General features: G+C 56.3%; 1 protein-coding gene across 1 annotated transcript in view; it reads left to right on the top strand.

Annotated features, from left to right (window-relative positions):
* The first annotated feature begins 6,784 nt into the window (after window positions 1-6,784).
* Window positions 6,785-18,789, top strand: part of LOC142261659 (cholecystokinin receptor-like) — an 89,785-nt gene continuing 77,780 nt past the window's right edge. The window contains 1 exon segment of the mRNA XM_075332130.1: window positions 6,785-8,481. Coding sequence (XP_075188245.1) covers window positions 8,301-8,481 — 181 coding nt within the window. The 5' untranslated portion in view covers window positions 6,785-8,300.

Genomic DNA, 18,789 nt, shown 5'->3' with positions numbered 1-18,789 from the left:
CCGCACAGACCGGTGACTGTCACTGTGTAATGCAGCCTGGCAGATCCACACAGACCGGGGACTGTCACTGTGTAATGCAGCCTGGCAGATCCGCACACACCGGGGACTGTCACTGTGTAATGCAGCCTGGCAGATCCGCACAGACCGGGGACTGTCACTGTGTAATGCAGCCTGGCAGATCCGCACAGACCGGGGACTGTCACTGTGTAATGCAGCCTGGCAGATCCGCACAGACCGGGGACTGTCACTGTGTAATGCAGCCTGGCAGATCCGCACAGACCGGGGACTTTCCCTGTGTAATGCAGCCTGGCAGATCCGCACAGACCGGGGACTGTCACTGTGTAATGCAGCCTGGCAGATCCGCACAGACCGGGGACTGTCACTGTGTAATGCAGCCTGGCAGATCTGCACAGACCGGGGACTGTCACTGTGTAATGCAGCCTGGCAGATCCGCACAGACCGGTGACTGTCACTGTGTAATGCAGCCTGGCAGATCCGCACAGACCGGGGACTGTCACTGTGTAATGCAGCCTGGCAGATCCGTACAGACCGGGGACTGTCACTGTGTAATGCAGCCTGGCAGATCCACACAGACCGGGGACTGTCACTGTGTAATGCAGCCTGGCAGATCTGCACAGACCGGGGACTGTCACTGTGTAATGCAGCCTGGCAGATCCGCACAGACCGGGGACTGTCACTGTGTAATGCAGCCTGGCAGATCCGCACAGACCGGGGACTGTCACTGTGTAATGCAGCCTGGCAGATCCGCACAGACCGGGGACTGTCACTGTGTAATGCAGCCTGGCAGATCCGCACAGACCGGGGACTGTCACTGTGTAATGCAGCCTGGCAGATCCACACAGACCGGGGACTGTCACTGTGTAATGCAGCCTGGCAGATCCGCACAGACCGGGGACTGTCACTGTGTAATGCAGCCTGGCAGATCCGCACAGACCGGGGACTGTCACTGTGTAATGCAGCCTGGCAGATCCGCACAGACCGGAGACTGTCACTCTGTAATGCAGCCTGGCAGATCCGCACAGACCGGGGACTGTCACTGTGTAATGCAGCCTGGCAGATCCGCACAGACCGGGGACTGTCACTGTGTAATGCAGCCTGGCAGATCCGCACAGACCGGGGACTGTCACTGTGTAATGCAGCCTGGCAGATCCGCACAGACCGGGGACTGTCACTGTGTAATGCAGCCTGGCAGATCCGCACAGACCGGGGACTGTCACTGTGTAATGCAGCCTGGCAGATCCGCACAGACCGGAGACTGTCACTGTGTAATGCAGCCTGGCAGATCCGCACAGACCAGGGACTGTCACTGTGTAATGCAGCCTGGCAGATCCGCACAGACCGGGGACTGTCACTGTGTAATGCAGCCTGGCAGATCCGCACAGACCGGGGACTGTCACTGTGTAATGCAGCCTGGCAGATCCGCACAGACCGGGGACTGTCACTGTGTAATGCAGCCTGGCAGATCCGCACAGACCGGGGACTGTCACTGTGTAATGCAGCCTGGCAGATCCGCACAGACCGGGGACTGTCACTGTGTAATGCAGCCTGGCAGATCCGTACAGACCGGGGACTGTCACTGTGTAATGCAACCTGGCAGATCCGCACAGACCGGGGACTGTCACTGTGTAATGCAGCCTGGCAGATCCGCACAGACCGGGGACTGTCACTGTGTAATGCAGCCTGGCAGATCCGCACAGACCGGGGACTGTCACTGTGTAATGCAGCCTGGCAGATCCGCACAGACCGGGGACTGTCACTGTGTAATGCAGCCTGGCAGATCCGCACAGACCGGGGACTGTCACTGTGTAATGCAGCCTGGCAGATCCGCACAGACCGGGGACTGTCACTGTGTAATGCAGCCTGGCAGATCCGCACAGACCGGGGACTGTCACTGTGTAATGCAGCCTGGCAGATCCGCACAGACCGGGGACTGTCACTGTGTAATGCAGCCTGGCAGATCCGCACAGACCGGGGACTGTCACTGTGTAATGCAGCCTGGCAGATCCGCACAGACCGGTGACTGTCACTGTGTAATGCAGCCTGGCAGATCCGCACAGACCGGGGACTGTCACTGTGTAATGCAGCCTGGCAGATCCGCACAGACCGGGGACTGTCACTGTGTAATGCAGCCTGGCAGATCCGCACAGACCGGGGACTGTCACTGTGTAATGCAGCCTGGCACATCCGCACAGACCGGGGACTGTCACTGTGTAATGCAGCCTGGCAGATCCGCACAGACCAGTGACTGTCACTGTGTAATGCAGCCTGGCAGATCCGCACAGACCGGGGACTGTCACTGTGTAATGCAGCCTGGCAGATCCGCACAGACCGGTGACTGTCACTGTGTAATGCAGCCTGGCAGATCCGCACAGACCGGGGACTGTCACTGTGTAATGCAGCCTGGCAGATCCGCACAGACCGGGGACTGTCACTGTGTAATGCAGCCTGGCAGATCCGCACAGACCGGGGACTGTCACTGTGTAATGCAGCCTGGCAGATCCGCACAGACCGGGGACTGTCACTGTGTAATGCAGCCTGGCAGATCCGCACAGACCGGGGACTGTCACTGTGTAATGCAGCCTGGCAGATCCGCACAGACCGGGGACTGTCACTGTGTAATGCAGCCTGGCAGATCCGCACAGACCGGGGACTGTCACTGTGTAATGCAGCCTGGCAGATCCGCACAGACCGGGGACTGTCACTGTGTAATGCAGCCTGGCAGATCCGCACAGACCGGTGACTGTCACTGTGTAATGCAGCCTGGCAGATCCGCACAGACCGGGGACTGTCACTGTGTAATGCAGCCTGGCAGATCCGCACAGACCGGGGACTGTCACTGTGTAATGCAGCCTGGCAGATCCGCACAGACCGGGGACTGTCACTGTGTAATGCAGCCTGGCACATCCGCACAGACCGGGGACTGTCACTGTGTAATGCAGCCTGGCAGATCCACACAGACCGGGGACTGTCACTGTGTAATGCAGCCTGGCAGATCCGCACAGACCGGGGACTGTCACTGTGTAATGCAGCCTGGCAGATCCGCACAGACCCGGGACTGTCACTGTGTAATGCAGCCTGGCAGATCCGCACAGACCAGTGACTGTCACTGTGTAATGCAGCCTGGCAGATCCGCACAGACCGGGGACTGTCACTGTGTAATGCAGCCTGGCAGATCCGCACAGACCGGGGACTGTCACTGTGTAATGCAGCCTGGCAGATCCACACAGACCGGGGACTGTCACTGTGTAATGCAGCCTGGCAGATCCGCACAGACCGGGGACTGTCACTGTGTAATGCAGCCTGGCAGATCCGCACAGACCGGGGACTGTCACTGTGTAATGCAGCCTGGCAGATCCGCACAGACCGGGGACTGTCACTGTGTAATGCAGCCTGGCAGATCCGCACAGACCGGGGACTGTCACTCTGTAATGCAGCCTGGCAGATCCGCACAGACCGGTGACTGTCACTGTGTAATGCAGCCTGGCAGATCCGCACAGACCGGGGACTGTCACTGTGTAATGCAGCCTGGCAGATCCGCACAGACCGGGGACTGTCACTGTGTAATGCAGCCTGGCAGATCCGCACAGACCGGGCACTGTCACTGTGTAATGCAGCCTGGCAGATCCGCACAGACCGGGGACTGTCACTGTGTAATGCAGCCTGGCAGATCCGCACAGACCGGGGACTGTCACTGTGTAATGCAGCCTGGCAGATCCGCACAGACCGGGGACTGTCACTGTGCCCCGCAGCCTGGCAGATCCGCACAGACCGGGGACTGTCACTGTGTAATGCAGCCTGGCAGATCCGCACAGACCGGGGACTGTCACTGTGTAATGCAGCCTGGCAGATCCGCACACACCGGGGACTGTCACTGTGTAATGCAGCCTGGCAGATCCGCACAGACCGGGGACTGTCACTGTGTAATGCAGCCTGGCAGATCCGCACAGACCGGGCACTGTCACTGTGTAATGCAGCCTGGCAGATCCGCACAGACCGGGGACTGTCACTGTGTAATGCAGCCTGGCAGATCCGCACAGACCGGGGACTGTCACTGTGCCCCGCAGCCTGGCAGATCCGCACAGACCGGGGACTGTCACTGTGTAATGCAGCCTGGCAGATCCGCACAGACCGGGGACTGTCACTGTGTAATGCAGCCTGGCAGATCCGCACAGACCGGGGGTTGTCACTGTGTAATGCAGCCTGGCAGATCCGCACAGACCGGGGACTGTCACTGTGTAATGCAGCCTGGCAGATCCGCACAGACCGGGGACTGTCACTGTGTAATGCAGCCTGGCAGATCCGCACAGACCGGGGACTGTCACTGTGTAATGCAGCCTGGCAGATCCGCACAGACCAGGGACTGTCACTGTGTAATGCAGCCTGGCAGATCCGCACAGACCGGGGACTGTCACTGTGTAATTCAGCCTGGCAGATCCGCACAGACCGGGGACTGTCACTGTGTAATGCAGCCAGGCAGATCCGCACAGACCGGGGACTGTCACTGTGTAATGCAGCCTGGCAGATCCGCACAGACCGGGGACTGTCACTGTGTAATTCAGCCTGGCAGATCCGCACAGACCGGGGACTGTCACTGTGTAATGCAGCCTGGCAGATCCGCACAGACCGGGGACTGTCACTGTGTAATGCAGCCTGGCAGATCCGCACAGACCGGGGACTGTCACTGTGTAATGCAGCCTGGCAGATCCGCACAGACCGGGGACTGTCACTGTGTAATGCAGCCTGGCAGATCCGCACAGACCGGGGACTGTCACTGTGTAATGCAGCCTGGCAGATCCGCACAGACCGGGGACTGTCACTGTGTAATGCAGCCTGGCAGATCCGCACACACCGGGGACTGTCACTGTGTAATGCAGCCTGGCAGATCCGCACAGACCGGGGACTGTCACTGTGTAATGCAGCCTGGCAGATCTGCACAGACCGGGGACTGTCACTGTGTAATGCAGCCTGGCAGATCCACACAGACCGGGGACTGTCACTGTGTAATGCAGCCTGGCAGATCCGCACAGACCGGGGACTGTCACTGTGTAATGCAGCCTGGCAGATCCGCACACACCGGGGACTGTCACTGTGTAATGCAGCCTGGCAGATCCGCACAGACCGGGGACTGTCACTGTGTAATGCAGCCTGGCAGATCCGCACAGACCGGGGACTGTCACTGTGTAATGCAGCCTGGCAGATCCGCACAGACCGGGGACTGTCACTGTGTAATGCAGCCTGGCAGATCCGCACAGACCGGGGACTGTCACTGTGTAATGCAGCCTGGCAGATCCGCACAGACCGGGGACTGTCACTGTGTAATGCAGCCTGGCAGATCCGCACAGACCGGGGACTGTCACTGTGTAATGCAGCCTGGCAGATCCGCACAGACCGGGGACTGTCACTGTGTAATGCAGCCTGGCAGATCCGCACAGACCGGGGACTGTCACTGTGTAATGCAGCCTGGCAGATCCGCACAGACCGGGGACTGTCACTGTGTAATGCAGCCTGGCAGATCCGCAGAGACCGGGGACTGTCACTGTGTAATGCAGCCTGGCAGATCCGCACAGACCGGGGACTGTCACTGTGTAATGCAGCCTGGCAGATCCGCACAGACCGGGGACTGTCACTGTGTAATGCAGCCTGGCAGATCCGCACAGACCGGGGACTGTCACTGTGTAATGCAGCCTGGCAGATCCGCACAGACCGGGGACTGTCACTGTGTAATGCAGCCTGGCAGATCCGCACAGACCGGAGACTGTCACTGTGTAATGCAGCCTGGCAGATCCACACAGACCGGAGACTGTCACTGTGTAATGCAGCCTGGCAGATCCGCACAGACCGGGGACTGTCACTGTGTAATGCAGCCTGGCAGATCCGCACACACCGGGGACTGTCACTGTGTAATGCAGCCTGGCAGATCCGCACAGACCGGGGACTGTCACTGTGTAATGCAGCCTGGCAGATCCGCACAGACCGGGGACTGTCACTGTGTAATGCAGCCTGGCAGATCCGCACAGACCGGGGACTGTCACTGTGTAATGCAGCCTGGCAGATCCGCACAGACCGGGGACTGTCACTGTGTAATGCAGCCTGGCAGATCCGCACAGACCGGGGACTGTCACTGTGTAATGCAGCCTGGCAGATCCGCACAGACCGGGGACTGTCACTGTGTAATGCAGCCTGGCAGATCCGCACAGACCGGGGACTGTCACTGTGTAATGCAGCCTGGCAGATCCGCACAGACCGGGGACTGTCACTGTGTAATGCAGCCTGGCAGATCCGCACAGACCGGGGACTGTCACTGTGTAATGCAGCCTGGCAGATCCGCACAGACCGGGGACTGTCACTGTGTAATGCAGCCTGGCAGATCCGCACAGACCGGGGACTGTCACTGTGTAATGCAGCCTGGCAGATCCGCACAGACCGGTGACTGTCACTGTGTAATGCAGCCTGGCAGATCCGCACAGACCGGGGACTGTCACTGTGTAATGCAGCCTGGCAGATCCGCACAGACCGGGGACTGTCACTGTGTAATGCAGCCTGGCAGATCCGCACAGACCGGTGACTGTCACTGTGTAATGCAGCCTGGCAGATCCGCACAGACCGGGGACTGTCACTGTGTAATGCAGCCTGGCAGATCCGCACAGACCGGGGACTGTCACTGTGTAATGCAGCCTGGCAGATCCGCACCTGCAGACACCGCAGCGATCCTTTGCGTGTGATCGGTGCCACCAGGGGATGCAGCTCTGCCGCGCGGTCACCAGAGGGCGCTGCTCCCCCGCATCAGTCTGTGCTGGAGGCGGTGAGTGCGGGGCTCAGTGCATCTGTGAGGAGCGGAGGCTGCACATGGCAGAGGGAGCACGGAGAGCCGGGGACCGGGAGCACTGCACTGACCGAGCTCTGCCCGGAGAACTGCACTGACCGAGCTCAGCCCGGAGAACTGCACTGACCGAGCTCTGCCCGGAGAACTGCACTGACCGAGCTCTGCCCGGAGAACTGCACTGACCGAGCTCTGCCAGGAGGACTAGGCACCTGGAGGACTGCACCGACCGAGCACTGCAAGGAGGAGTGCACTGACTGAATTCAGCCAAGAGCACTGTACTGACCAAGCTCTGCCAGGGGGAGTGCACTGACTGAATTCTGCCAGGGGGACTATATTGACTAAGCTCTGCCAGGAGGACCAGGCACCTGGAGGACCGTACTGATTGAGCTCTGCCAGGAGGACCGGACACTGGGAGGACAGCACTGACTGAGCTCTGCCAGGAGGACCAGGCACCTGGAGGACAGCACTGACTGAGCTCTGCCAGGAGGACCGGACACTGGGAGGACAGCACTGACCGAGCTCTGCCAGGAGGATAGGGCACCTGGAGGACAGCAGTGACTGAGCTCTGCCAGGAGGACCGGACACTGGGAGGACAGCACTGACCGAGCTCTGCCAGGAGGACCAGGCACCTGGAGGACAGCAGTGACTGAGCTCTGCCAGGAGGACCGGACACTGGGAGGACAGCACTGACTGAGCTCTGCCAGGAGGACCGGACACTGGGAGGACAGCAGTGACTGAGCTCTGCCAGGAGGACCGGACACTGGGAGGACAGCACTGACTGAGCTCTGCCAGGAGGACCGGACACTGGGAGGACAGCACTGACCGAGCTCTGCCAGGAGGACCGGACACTGGGAGGACAGCACTGACCGAGCTCTGCCAGGAGGACCGGACACTGGGAGGACAGCACTGACCGAGCTCTGCCAGGAGGACCGGACACTGGGAGGACAGCACTGACCGAGCTCTGCCAGGAGGACCGGACACTGGGAGGACAGCACTGACCGAGCTCTGCCAGGAGGACCGGACACTGGGAGGACAGCCTGACCGAGCTCTGCCAGGAGGACCGGACACTGGGAGGACAGCACTGACTGAGCTCGGCCAGGAGGACCGGACACTGGGAGGACAGCACTGACCGAGCTCTGCCAGGAGGACCGGACACTGGGAGGACAGCCTGACCGAGCTCTGCCAGGAGGACCGGACACTGGGAGGACAGCACTGACTGAGCTCTGCCAGGAGGACCGGACACTGGGAGGACAGCACTGACTGAGCTCTGCCAGGAGGACCGGACACTGGGAGGACAGCACTGACCGAGCTCTGCCAGGAGGACCGGACACTGGGAGGACAGCACTGACTGAGCTCTGCCAGGAGGACCGGACACTGGGAGGACAGCACTGACCGAGCTCTGCCAGGAGGATAGGGCATCGGGAGAGCAGCATTGACCAAGCTCTGCCCGGAGGACATGGACCCTGCACGGCTGCCCGGGAACCTTAGCGCCCTGCACGAGCTGCTGTGTCGGCGCAGTCTGCTCACCCGGCTCCATAACTGGCACAACCTGAGCAGCAATGTCACCTGGAACCTGACAGCTGGCCTCAACCTCAGCTGTGACCTGGTGGGCAGCAGAAGACCGCAAAGCCCAGGAGGTAAGGAGGGCAGGTGGCACGGGAGAAACAGAAGGCACTGTACTAAGTGCTCAGTTATTACAGTCTCATGCATGGTGGATGTAGAACCCCAAACTAAGCGTCACCTGGGTATCTGCTGCCCCAAACTAAGCGTCACCAGGGTATCTGCTCCCCCAAACTAAGAGTCACCAGGGTATCTTCTGCCCCAAACTAAGCGTCACCTGGGTATCTGCTGCCCCAAACTAAGAGTCACCAGGGTATCTGCTGCCCCAAACTAAGCGTCACCTGGGCATCTTCTGCCCCAAACTAAGCGTCACCTGGGTATCTGCTGCCCCAAACTAAGCGTCACCTGGGTATCTGCTGCCCCAAAACTTAAGCATCACCTGGGTATCTGCTGCCCCAAACTAAGCGTCACCTGGGTATCTGCTGCCCCAAACTAAGCGTCACCTGGGTATCTGCTGCCCCAAACTAAGCGTCACCTGGGTATCTGCTGCCCCAAACTAAGCATCACCTGGGTATCTGCTGCCCCAAACTAAGCATCACCCCCTATATCTGCTGCCCCAAACTAAGCGTCACCTGGGTATCTGCTGCCCCAAAACTAAGCATCACCTGGGTATCTGCTGCCCCAAACTAAGCGTCACCTGGGTATCTGCTGCCCCAAACTAAGCGTCACCTGGGCATCTGCTGCCCCAAACTAAGCGTCACCTGGGCATCTGCTGCCCCAAACTAAGCGTCACCTGGGCATCTGCTGCCCCAAACTAAGCATCACCCCCTATATCTGCTGCCCCAAACTAAGCGTCACCTGGGTATCTGCTGCCCCAAACTAAGCGTCACCTGGGTATCTGCTGCCCCAAACTAAGCATCACCTGGGTATCTGCTGCCCCAAACTAAGCGTCACCTGGGCATCTGCTGCCCCAAACTAAGCGTCACCTGGGCATCTGCTGCCCCAAACTAAGCATCACCCCCTATATCTGCTGCCCACACTTCTCTTTGCCATCTTTCTATCCCAAGGATATCTCTTCTTTCTTGTTATAAACCTCACTTCTTGGTCTCCTCTCCTGTCTCCTCTCCTGTATTCTCTGCTGTCTCCTCTCCTGTCTCCTCTCCTGTCTCCTCTCCTGTCTCCTCTCCTGTCTCCTCTCCTGTCTCCTCTCCTGTCTCCTCTCCTGTCTCCTCTCTTGTCTCCTCTCTTGTCTCCTCTCTTGTCTCCTCTCTTGTCTCCTCTCCTGTCTCCTCTCCTGTCTCCTCTCCTGTCTCCTCTCCTGTCTCCTCTCCTGTCTCCTCTCCTGTCTCCTCTCCTGTCTCCTCTCCTGTCTCCTCTCCTGTCTCCTCTCCTGTATTCTCTCCTGTCTCCTCTCCTGTATTCTCTGCTGTCTCCTCTCCTGTCTCCTCTCCTGTCTCCTCTCCTGTCTCCTCTCCGGTCACCTCTCCTGTCTCCTCTCCTGTATTCTCTCCTGTCTCCTCTCCTGTATTCTCTCCTGTCTCCTCTCCTGTATTCTCTGCTGTCTCCTCTCCTGTCTCCTCTCCTGTCTCCTCTCCTGTCTCCTCTCCTGTCTCCTCTCCTGTCTCCTCTCCTGTCTCCTCTCCTGTCTTCTCTGCTGTCTCCTCTCCTGTCTCCTTTCCTGTCTCCTCTCCTGTCTCCTCTCCTGTCTCCTCTCCTGTATTCTCTGCTGTCTCCTCTCCTGTCTCCTCTCCTGTATACTCTTCTGTCACCTCTCCTGTATTCTCTGCTGTCTCCTCTCCTGTATTCTCTGCTGTCTCCTCTCCTGTATTCTCTGCTGTCTCCTCTCCTGTATTCTCTGCTGTCTCCTCTCCTGTCTCCTCTCCTGTATACTCTTCTGTCACCTCTCCTGTATTCTCTGCTGTCTCCTCTCCTGTGTTCTCTGCTGTCTCCTCTCCTGTATTCTCTGCTGTCTCCTCTCCTGTATTCTCTGCTTTCTCCTCTTCTGTCACCTCTCCTGTATTCTCTGCTGTCTCCTCTCCTGTATTCTCTGCTTTCTCCTCTCCTGTATTCTCTGCTGTCTCCTCTTCTGTCTCCTCTCCTGTCTCCTCTCCTGTCTCCTCTCCTGTCTCCTCTCCTGTCTCCTCTCCTGTCTCCTCTCCTGTCTCCTCTCCTGTCTCCTCTCCTGTATTCTCTGCTGTCTCCTCTTCGGTCACCTCTCCTGTATTCTCTGCTGTCTCCTCTTCGGTCACCTCTCCTGTATTCTCTGCTGTCTCCTCTCCGGTCACCTCTCCTGTATTCTCTGCTGTCTCCTCTTCGGTCACCTCTCCTGTATTCTCTCCTGTCTCCTCTCCTGTCTCCTCTCCTGTCTCCTCTCCTGTCTCCTCTCCGGTCACCTCTCCGGTCACCTCTCCTGTATTCTCTGCTGTCTCCTCTCCGGTCACCTCTCCTGTATTCTCTGCTGTCTCCTCTCCGGTCACCTCTCCTGTATTCTCTGCTGTCTCCTCTCCGGTCACCTCTCCTGTATTCTCTGCTGTCTCCTCTCCGGTCACCTCTCCTGTATTCTCTGCTGTCTCCTCTTCGGTCACCTCTCCTGTATTCTCTGCTGTCTCCTCTTCGGTCACCTCTCCTGTATTCTCTGCTGTCTCCTCTCCGGTCACCTCTCCTGTATTCTCTGCTGTCTCCTCTTCTGTCTCCTCTCCTGTGTTCTCTGCTGTCTCCTCTCCTGTGTTCTCTGCTGTCTCCTCTCCTGTGTTCTCTGCTGTCTCCTCTCCTGTATTCTCTGCTGTCTCCTCTCCTGTGTTCTCTGCTGTCTCCTCTCCTGTGTTCTCTGCTGTCTCCTCTCCTGTGTTCTCTGCTGTCTCCTCTTCGGTCACCTCTCCTGTATTCTCTGCTGTCTCCTCTCCGGTCACCTCTCCTGTATTCTCTGCTGTCTCCTCTCCGGTCACCTCTCCTATATTCTCTGCTGTCTCCTCTTCTGTCTCCTCTCCTGTGTTCTCTGCTGTCTCCTCTCCTGTATTCTCTGCTGTCTCCTCTCCGGTCACCTCTCCTGTATTCTCTGCTGTCTCCTCTTCGGTCACCTCTCCTGTATTCTCTGCTGTCTCCTCTTCGGTCACCTCTCCTGTATTCTCTGCTGTCTCCTCTCCGGTCACCTCTCCTGTATTCTCTGCTGTCTCCTCTTCTGTCTCCTCTCCTGTGTTCTCTGCTGTCTCCTCTCCTGTGTTCTCTGCTGTCTCCTCTCCTGTGTTCTCTGCTGTCTCCTCTCCTGTATTCTCTGCTGTCTCCTCTCCTGTGTTCTCTGCTGTCTCCTCTCCTGTGTTCTCTGCTGTCTCCTCTCCTGTGTTCTCTGCTGTCTCCTCTTCGGTCACCTCTCCTGTATTCTCTGCTGTCTCCTCTCCGGTCACCTCTCCTATATTCTCTGCTGTCTCCTCTTCTGTCTCCTCTCCTGTGTTCTCTGCTGTCTCCTCTCCTGTGTTCTCTGCTGTCTCCTCTCCTGTGTTCTCTGCTGTCTCCTCTCCTGTGTTCTCTGCTGTCTCCTCTCCTGTATTCTCTGCTGTCTCCTCTTCTGTCTCCTCTCCTGTGTTCTCTGCTGTCTCCTCTTCTGTGTCCTCTCCTGTATTCTCTGCTGTCTCCTCTCCTGTGTTCTCTGCTGTCTCCTCTTCTGTCTCCTCTCCTGTGTTCTCTGCTGTCTCCTCTTCTGTGTCCTCTCCTGTATTCTCTGCTGTCTCCTCTCCTGTGTTCTCTGCTGTCTCCTCTTCTGTTACTTCTGTATTCTCTGCTATCCTCTTTCATACCGGACTGTCAGCTCCCTCTTCTTCCATCACCTCTCTGCCCTCATTTCTTCCTCCACTAACCTCTCGTATTCATGTCCCGTTCACACCACGCATCGCTGTCACCTTCCATGGCTGACAGTTAAGTCTTCTGTCCCTCTGACATCGCTCCTTCTTTACTATCACATATTTCCCTCTGCAAATTGCCTCTTGGAAGTAGCACTTTCCCTCTGTCACCTCTTCCATCCCGCTGTCAGTTCTCCTCTCCCTCTGTCACCTCTTCCATCCCGCTGTCAGTTCTCCTCTCCCTCTGTCACCTCTTCCATCCCGCTGTCAGTTCTATTCCCCTCTGTCACCTCTTCCATCCCGCTGTCAGTTCTATTCCCCTCTGTCACCTCTTCCATCCCGCTGTCAGTTCTATTCCCCTCTGTCACCTCTTCCATCCCGCTGTCAGTTCTATTCCCCTCTGTCACCTCTTCCATCCCGCTGTCAGTTCTAGTTCCCTCTGTCACCTCTTCCATCCCGCTGTCAGTTCTCCTCTCCCTCTGTCACCTCTTCCATCCCGCTGTCAGTTCTCCTCTCCCTCTGTCACCTCTTCCATCCCGCTGTCAGTTCTATTCCCCTCTGTCACCTCTTCCATCCCGCTGTCAGTTCTATTCCCCTCTGTCACCTCTTCCATCCCGCTGTCAGTTCTATTCCCCTCTGTCACCTCTTCCATCCCGCTGTCAGTTCTAGTTCCCTCTGTCACCTCTTCCATCCCGCTGTCAGTTCTCCTCTCCCTCTGTCACCTCTTCCATCCCGCTGTCAGTTCTCCTTTCCTTTTGTCACCTCTTCCATCTCGCTGTCAGTTCTCCTTTCCTTTTGTCACCTCTTCCATCCCGCTGTCAGTTCTCCTTTCCTTTTGTCACCTCTTCCATCTCGTTGTCAGTTCTCCTTTCCTTTTGTCACCTCTTCCATCCCACTGTCAGTTCTCCTTTCCTTTTGTCACCTCTTCCATCTCGCTGTCAGTTCTCCTTTCCTTTTGTCACCTCTTCCATTCCGCTGTCAGTTCTCCTTTCCTTTTGTTACCTCTTACATCCGGCTGTCAGTTCACCTTTCCCTCTGTCACCTCTTACTTCCCGCTGTCAGTTCTCCTCTCCCTCTGTCACCTCTTCCATCCCGCTGTCAGTTCTCCTCTCCCTCTGTCACCTCTTCCATTCCGCTGTCAGTTCTCCTCTCCCTCTGTCACCTCTTCCATCCCGCTGTCAGTTCTCCTCTCCCTCTGTCACCTCTTCCATCCCGCTGTCAGTTCTCCTTTCCTTTTGTCACCTCTTCCATCTCGCTGTCAGTTCTTCTTTCCCTCTATCACCTCTTCCATCTCGCTGTCAGTTCTCCTTTCCTTTTGTTACCTCTTCCATCTCGCTGTCAGTTCTCCTTTCCTTTTGTTACCTCTTACATCCAGCTGTCAGTTCACCTTTCCCTCTGTCACCTCTTCCATCCCGCTGTCAGTTCTCCTCTCCCTCTGTCACCTCTTCCATCCCGCTGTCAGTTCTCCTCTCCCTCTGTCACCTCTTCCATTCCGCTGTCAGTTCTCCTCTCCCTCTGTCACCTCTTCCATCCCGCTGTCAGTTCTCCTCTCCCTCTGTCACCTCTTCCATTCCGCTGTCAGTTCTCCTTTCCTTTTGTCACCTCTTCCATCCCGCTGTCAGTTCTCCTCTCCCTCTGTCACCTCTTCCATCCCGCTGTCAGTTCTCCTTTCCTTTTGTTACCTCTTCCATCTCGCTGTCAGTTCTCCTTTCCTTTTGTTACCTCTTACATCCAGCTGTCAGTTCACCTTTCCCTCTGTCACCTCTTCCATCCCGCTGTCAGTTCTCCTCTCCCTCTGTCACCTCTTCCATCCCGCTGTCAGTTCTCCTCTCCCTCTGTCACCTCTTTCATCCCGCTGTCAGTTCTCCTCTCCCTCTGTCACCTCTTTCATCCCGCTGTCAGTTCTCCTCTCCCTCTGTCACCTCTTCCATTCCGCTGTCAGTTCTCCTCTCCCTCTGTCACCTCTTTCATCTCGCTGTCAGTTCTCCTCTCCCTCTGTCACCTTTTCCATTCCGCTGTCAGTTCTCCTCTCCCTCTGTCACCTCTTCCATCCCGCTTTCAGTTCTCCTCTCCCTCTGTCACCTCGTTCATCCCGCTGTCAGTTCTCCTCTCCCTCTGTCACCTCTTCCATCCCGCTGTCAGTTCTCCTTTCCCTCTGTCACCTCTTCCATCCCGCTGTCAGTTCTCCTCTCCCTCTGTCACCTCTTCCATCCCGCTTTCAGTTCTCCTCTCCCTCTGTCACTTCTTCCATCCCGCTGTCAGTTCTCCTTTCCCTCTGTCACCTCTTCCATCCCGCTGTCAGTTCTCCTCTCCCTCTGTCACCTCTTCCATCCCGCTGTCAGTTCTCCTCTCCCTCTGTCACCTCTTCCATCCCGCTGTCAGTTCTCCTCTCCCTCTGTCACCTCTTCCATCCCGCTGTCAGTTCTCCTCTCCCTCTGTCACCTCTTCCATCCCGCTGTCAGTTCTCCTCTCCCTCTGTCACCTCTTCCATCCCGCTGTCAGTTCTCCTCTCCCTCTGTCACCTCTTCCATCCCGCTGTCAGTTCTCCTCTCCCTCTGTCACCTCTTCCATCCCGCTGTCAGTTCTCCTCTCCCTCTGTCACCTCTTCCATCCCGCTGTCAGTTCTCCTCTCCCTCTGTCACCTCTTCCATCCCGCTGTCAGTTCTCCTCTCCCTCTGTCACCTCTTCCATCCCGCTGTCAGTTCTCCTCTCCCTCTGTCACCTCTTCCATCCCGCTGTCAGTTCTCCTCTCCCTCTGTCACCTCTTCCATCCCGCTGTCAGTTCTCCTCTCCCTCTGTCACCTCTTCCATCCCGCTGTCAGTTCTCCTCTCCCTCTGTCACCTCTTCCATCCCGCTGTCAGTTCTCCTCTCCCTCTGTCACCTCTTCCATCCCGCTGTCAGTTCTCCTCTCCCTCTGTCACCTCTTCCATCCCGCTGTCAGTTCTCCTCTCCCTCTGTCACCTCTTCCATCCCGCTGTCAGTTCTCCTCTCCCTCTGTCACCTCTTCCATCCCGCTGTCAGTTCTCCTCTCCCTCTGTCACCTCTTCCATCCCGCTGTCAGTTCTCCTCTCCCTCTGTCACCTCTTCCATCCCGCTGTCAGTTCTCCTCTCCCTCTGTCACCTCTTCCATCCCGCTGTCAGTTCTCCTCTCCCTCTGTCACCTCTTCCATCCCGCTGTCAGTTCTCCTCTCCCTCTGTCACCTCTTCCATCCCGCTGTCAGTTCTCCTCTCCCTCTGTCACCTCTTCCATCCCGCTGTCAGTTCTCCTCTCCCTCTGTCACCTCTTCCATCCCGCTGTCAGTTCTCCTCTCCCTCTGTCACCTCTTCCATCCCGCTGTCAGTTCTCCTCTCCCTCTGTCACCTCTTCCATCCCGCTGTCAGTTCTCCTCTCCCTCTGTCACCTCTTCCATCCCGCTGTCAGTTCTCCTCTCCCTCTGTCACCTCTTCCATCCCGCTGTCAGTTCTCCTCTCCCTCTGTCACCTCTTCCATCCCGCTGTCAGTTCTCCTCTCCCTCTGTCACCTCTTCCATCCCGCTGTCAGTTCTCCTCTCCCTCTGTCACCTCTTCCATCCCGCTGTCAGTTCTCCTCTCCCTCTGTCACCTCTTCCATCCCGCTGTCAGTTCTCCTCTCCCTCTGTCACCTCTTCCATCCCGCTGTCAGTTCTCCTCTCCCTCTGTCACCTCTTCCATCCCGCTGTCAGTTCTCCTCTCCCTCTGTCACCTCTTCCATCCCGCTGTCAGTTCTCCTCTCCCTCTGTCACCTCTTCCATCCCGCTGTCAGTTCTCCTCTCCCTCTGTCACCTCTTCCATCCCGCTGTCAGTTCTCCTCTCCCTCTGTCACCTCTTCCATCCCGCTGTCAGTTCTCCTCTCCCTCTGTCACCTCTTCCATCCCGCTGTCAGTTCTCCTCTCCCTCTGTCACCTCTTCCATCCCGCTGTCAGTTCTCCTCTCCCTCTGTCACCTCTTCCATCCCGCTGTCAGTTCTCCTCTCCCTCTGTCACCTCTTCCATCCCGCTGTCAGTTCTCCTCTCCCTCTGTCACCTCTTCCATCCCGCTGTCAGTTCTCCTCTCCCTCTGTCACCTCTTCCATCCCGCTGTCAGTTCTCCTCTCCCTCTGTCACCTCTTCCATCCCGCTGTCAGTTCTCCTCTCCCTCTGTCACCTCTTCCATCCCGCTTTCAGTTCTCCTCTCCCTCTGTCACCTCTTCCATCCCGCTTTCAGTTCTCCTCTCCCTCTGTCACCTCTTCCATCCCGCTGTCAGTTCTCCTTTCCCTCTGTCACCTCTTCCATCCCGCTGTCAGTTCTCCTCTCCCTCTGTCACCTCTTCCATCCCGCTGTCAGTTCTCCTCTCCCTCTGTCACCTCTTCCATCCCGCTTTCAGTTCTCCTCTCCCTCTGTCACCTCTTCCATCCCGCTTTCAGTTCTCCTCTCCCTCTGTCACCTCTTCCATCCCGCTGTCAGTTCTCCTCTCCCTCTGTCACCTCTTCCATCCCGCTGTCAGTTCTCCTCTCCCTCTGTCACCTCTTCCATCCCGCTTTCAGTTCTCCTCTCCCTCTGTCACCTCTTCCATCCCGCTGTCAGTTCTCCTCTCCCTCTGTCACCTCTTCCATGTTCCCTCTATCACCTTTACTATTGTGTTTCTCATCTTTCATCTCGGTGTTTTTTCTGGTGTCACATTCCTTTTTATATCCCATCTACATCCATTTCCTTGTCTTCTTTATATTCCACCTTCCTCTCACTTAAGGTGGTGTCACACACAACGACAACGACGTCGCTGCTACGTCACCATTTTCTGTGACGTTGCAGCGATGTCTCGTCGCTGTCGCTTTGTGTGACATCCAGCAACGAGCTGGCCCCTGCGGTGAGGTCGCCGCTCGTTCCTGAATGTCCAGCTTCATTTTCTGGTCGTCGATCTCCCGCTGTGACGCACAGATCGCTGTGTGTGACAGCGAGAGAGCGACGAAATGAAGCGAGCAGGGAGCAGGAGCCGGCATCTGGCAGCTGCGGTAAGCTGTAACCAAGGTAAACATCGGGTAACCAAGGTAGTTACCCGATATTTACCTTCGTTACCAGCGTCCACCGCTCTCGCTGCCAGTGCCGGCTCCTGCTTTCTGCACATGTAGCTGCAGTACACATCGGGTAATTAACCCGATGTGTACTGTAGCTAGGAGAGCAGGGAGCCAGCGCTAAGCAGTGTGCGCGGCTCCCTGCTCTCTGCACATGTTGCAGAACAGCGACGCATGTCGTTATGATCGCTGCTTCGGCTGCTGTGTTTGACAGCTAAGCAGCGATCATAACAGCGACTTACAAGGTCGCTGCGACGTCACAGAAAATGGTGACGTAACAGCGACGTCGTTGTCGCTGTCGTTTAGTGTGACCCCAGCTTTACCTTTCCCACTCTCTCCTTTTGTTTGTTTTCTCGTCACCCTCTTTCCCAGTGTAATTGTTTTCCACTGCTGCCTCTCCTATCATCTCCCCTGCTATCCCTCAGTATACTTGCTGCTGTTCTGATACACTTAGTGCTGCTGTGACCTGATATACTCGGTGCTGTTCTGATATACTTAGTGCTGCTGTGACCTGATATACTTGGTGCTGTTCTGATATACTTAGTGCTGCTGTGACCTGATATACTTGGTGCTGTTCTGATATTCTTAGTGCTGCTGTGACCTGATATACTTGGAGCTGTTCTGATATACTTAGTGCTGCTGTGACCTGTTATACTTGGTGCTGTTCTGATATACTTAGTGCTGCTGTGACCTGATATACTTGGAGCTGTTCTGATACATTTAGTGCTGCTGTGACCTGATATACTTGGTGCTGTTCTGACATACTTAGTGCTGCTGTGACCTGATATTCTTGGTGTTGTTCTGATATACTTAGTGCTGCTGTGACCTGTAATTCTTGGTTTGTTCTGATATACTTAGTGCTACTGTGACCTGTTATTCTTGGTTTGTTCTTATATACTAAGTGCTGCTGTGACCTGTTATACTTGGTGCTGTTCTGATATACTTAGTGCTGCTGTGACCTGATATACTCGGTGCTGTTGTGATATACTTAGTGCTGCTGTGACCTGATATACTTGGTGCTCTTCTGATATACTTAGTGCTGCTGTGACCTGATATTCTTGGTTTGTTCTGATATAATTAGTGCTGCTGTGACCTGTTATACTTGGTGCTGTTCTGATATACTTAGTGCTGCTGTGACCTGTTATTCTTGGTTTGTTCTGATATACTTAGTGCTGCTGTGACCTGTTATTCTTGGTTTGTTCTGATATACTTAGTGCTGCTGTGACCTGTTATACTTGGTGCTGTTCTGATATAATTAGTGCTGCTGTGACCTGTTATTCTTGGTTTGTTCTGATATAATTAGTGCTGCTGTGACCTGTTATACTTGGAGCTGTTCTGATATACTTAGTGCTGCTGTGACCTAATATACTCGGTGCTGTTCTGACATACTTAGTGCTGCTATGACCTGATATTCTTGGTGCTGTTCTGATATACTTAGTGCTGCTGTGACCTGATATACTTGGTGTTGTTCTGATATACTTAGTG

Source organism: Anomaloglossus baeobatrachus, unplaced genomic scaffold, assembly GCF_048569485.1.
Source record: "Anomaloglossus baeobatrachus isolate aAnoBae1 unplaced genomic scaffold, aAnoBae1.hap1 Scaffold_236, whole genome shotgun sequence".
NCBI lineage: Eukaryota > Metazoa > Chordata > Amphibia > Anura > Aromobatidae > Anomaloglossus > Anomaloglossus baeobatrachus.
The sequence above is the reverse complement of the archived record's forward strand: the minus strand, read 5'-3'. Positions and strand labels throughout refer to the sequence as shown.